A 3,148-nucleotide genomic window follows, 5' to 3' on the forward strand; every position below is an offset into this window, starting at 1 on the left:
TTTTTTTTTTTTTGTTTAGAATCAGGTGACTCCAAAAAAGCAAAGAAAAAAAAAAAAAGAGCTATGGAAAAATGCATTTGTTTGTCTCTGCTGCATTTAGGATGTGGTCGTGCCCCAGGAGCCTAGAGAATTGCAGTTACGATGCGCCTGAGCTCAGGGGCCCAACTTTCCATCTACGTATAAACATTCCTCCCTCTTCAGCCACAGCATGCACTTCTGGTTTGAGTAAAAAAATATTTGCAAGAACTCTCCTGAGTAAGATCATTTAAGTATGATTTTGGCCACAGCTATTTACAAGTTCGGGTTTTGACTGAAGTGAGTAATTGAATTACATTGAGCCTCTGAAGTTTGCCTTTTATTTATATATTTCCCCCAATTGTGTGGCTCGGTCTGCCATTGGCTGCGGTCCCTGCAGCCTACCCGAGGGCTCTGCAGTTACATAAGGCTCTGTCTGCTGGGAGCCTATATAAAGCCTTTTTGCATGCCAGCAAGAGACAGAATTTTATCAAGATCCAGGTCCCACTGCTTTAGTTTGCACAAACAGGAGGAGATTTGCTTGAAGATATACCGAAACCTGAACCTGGGCTGGTTTGTTTGCTAGCCAGTACTTCACAGCTGTCAACCTGAGTCGCAAGTAGCAGCTACTGTAAGTAGCTTCTGTGCACTATGAAGAATTTTTCATTTCCTATGCAGGATAACACATACCAGACTGAGAGTCCTTCTCCTCACAGATTCCTGAGTTTGACAAATCAGTCAGATCCTGTTGGAAGACCAGAAAGAGATGAGCAATTAGCTCAAGTAGAGATTGCTGTACTGGGGGTCATATTTCTGACAGCGTCTGTGGGCAATTTTATTCTCATACTGGTGCTGTGGCGAAGAAGAAAGAAGCTCTCTAGGATGTATGTGTTCATGCTTCACCTCAGCATTGCTGACTTAGTGGTAGCCTTTTTTCAAGTGCTGCCTCAACTCATATGGGATATTACAGATGTTTTCATAGGGCCAGATTTCTTGTGCAGAATTATCAAGTATCTACAATTGCTGGGCATGTTTGCCTCTACTTATATGATAGTGGTCATGACAATGGACAGATATCAAGCAGTTTGCTACCCTATGGTCACTTTCCAAAAGAAGAGAGCTCTCTGGAACATCCCCATTTGCACCAGCTGGTTTATATCACTGATTCTTAGCCTACCACAGGTATTTATCTTTTCTAAGACTGAAATATCTCCAGGTGTCTTTGAATGTTGGGGTGAATTTATTCAGCCATGGGGCCCCAGGGCATATGTGACTTGGATTTTTGTAGTTATATTCTTCATCCCCTCAGCCATCCTTATCACATGCCAGGTTAAGATTTGCAAAATAATCAAAAGAAACATACATGTGAAAAAACAGACTGAATATGAAGTAACAAATCAGAAGCAAGTCCTGCCATCCCGAGCAAGCAGTGTGAACTGTATTTCAAAGGCTATGATCAAGACTGTAAAAATGACAGTGGTGACAGTTGTTGCGTATGTTCTTTGTTGGTCACCTTTCTTCATTGCACAGCTGTGGTCTGTGTGGTTCCCCAGTGTCGTGACTGAAGGTAAGATACTCTCCATCCTCATTCATAACTTCATAGCAGGCTATCACATTGCTATATTGCTTTATATTTGCACTTTGCTTTTGTGTAAAAGTTACATGTGATCATTTGAATATGATTAAAAAGAAATTCCTGGATTGATTATCTACTGTATTTAATTAGGTACATAGAATTTCATGTGTTATGTGATCAAAACATCATATAAGTGTGTATTTTGTGTGTGTGTGTTTTGAGTGATTAACGATTTAAAGATTAATGAACAGCACAGTGAAAAGTATCATCTGCTACAGCAAGGGTTCAGCCTTTAAGAGGTCTTAGATATTATAGCAGCAGTATTTTGTGTTCTTGAGGTGAAAAGGAGTAATTAACTATTCAAAGTAATAAAATAATTATTTCTTATTTACTGAATAGAACAGTGATGTTATAAGACATCTGATTTTTTTAATATTGAAATCGTATTGATGAAATCTCTGTAGTAGACTATAAAACAATTAAAAGTTGTGAAACAGGTGTTTATAAAGCAAAAAAGCAAGCCTGAGGGAGGTATCAAAAACCCCATGTTGTAAATAAGATTAATCTTGTCAAACTTATACTATTGCCTCTTTGTGAAAGGAAGACTCTGTATATGACTTTTTTTAAGTTCACCTATTCTAAACTCAAAGATATAAACCAAAGGAAAAAAAAGGTTATAGCTTGCTCTGATAAAAAAAAAATCTTCTGATCTTTGTTTTAAGAATTCTTCCTGTCAGTGTGAATTTGAGTCTTATTCTACATACAGTTATATCAATATCTATATCTGTATTTATCTGTATCTGTATAGCAATTAGTAATTGCTTTTACATTTAATGCAGCTACATCAAAAAGAACTATATGGAACTATTTAACTCTGAAATGCATACAATATAGTGTGCTTCATACCTTCAACCATTACAAATTGCATTGAATAAATGGGAATTTCCTACTATTAGATTAACTTTATATATGGACAGGTACACCATAAAGCAGCAGACTGTGAAAATGTTACTTATTTGTATGAGTGCTTTATTTACTCTGTTATTCATTTAACTATTTCATCCTAGGTTCGGCATTCACCATTATCATGCTCCTTGGCAATTTAAATAGTTGCACCAACCCATGGATATACATGTATTTTTGTGGCCACATTCCATATTGCACAAATAAGCAGCTGGAGAACACCTCAGCTCAAGAGGAATCGGTTATCACGGGGAGTATCCATCTTGTAGACAGAGACCCTGAGGAAAACAGTACTTCTGCATAAATATTGAATGCTTTTTGTTGTTTTGTTACATTTTGTATGTTGGCAAGACGTACCAATATTTTACCACTGTCCCTTGTTTTGTGAATAAGGAAGCTGGAAAATTGTCTTTTGTTGTATAAATATATTTCTCTGCAGTTCTGTAGCATATACAGGAAGTTTCTGTGTTGTGCAAGCCTGACTCAGTACTTCCATCGCCACTGTGTTATCAGAATGAATTATTGTAAAGACTGACAAAGATATGTAAAAGTATCTTAGATATTTTTTGTCCTAAAGTACTTTTGCTTCTGTGA

The 3,148-nt window shown here is 37.0% G+C and overlaps 1 protein-coding gene across 1 annotated transcript; it reads left to right on the forward strand.

Annotated features, from left to right (window-relative positions):
• Nucleotides 1-666: 666 nt before the first annotated feature.
• LOC141923825 (arg8-vasotocin receptor-like) lies at nucleotides 667-2,858 on the forward strand. Its single transcript, XM_074825467.1, has 2 exons — nucleotides 667-1,582; nucleotides 2,659-2,858. The coding sequence occupies exons 1-2, from the start codon at nucleotides 667-669 to the stop codon at nucleotides 2,856-2,858; spliced, it is 1,116 nt and encodes a 371-aa protein (XP_074681568.1).
• Nucleotides 2,859-3,148: the final 290 nt, after the last annotated feature.

This window comes from Strix aluco, chromosome 5 (assembly GCF_031877795.1).
Source record: "Strix aluco isolate bStrAlu1 chromosome 5, bStrAlu1.hap1, whole genome shotgun sequence".
Taxonomy (NCBI): Eukaryota; Metazoa; Chordata; class Aves; order Strigiformes; family Strigidae; genus Strix; species Strix aluco.

Bases quoted from the DNA above. Each gene is read 5' to 3' on its own strand.
- LOC141923825 (XM_074825467.1), top strand. From the start codon at position 667: ATGAAGAATTTTTCATTTCCTATGCAGGATAACACATACCAGACTGAG. The intron at 1,583-2,658 runs GTAAGATACTCT...ATTTCATCCTAG, and splicing joins CCCCAGTGTCGTGACTGAAG to GTTCGGCATTCACCATTATC.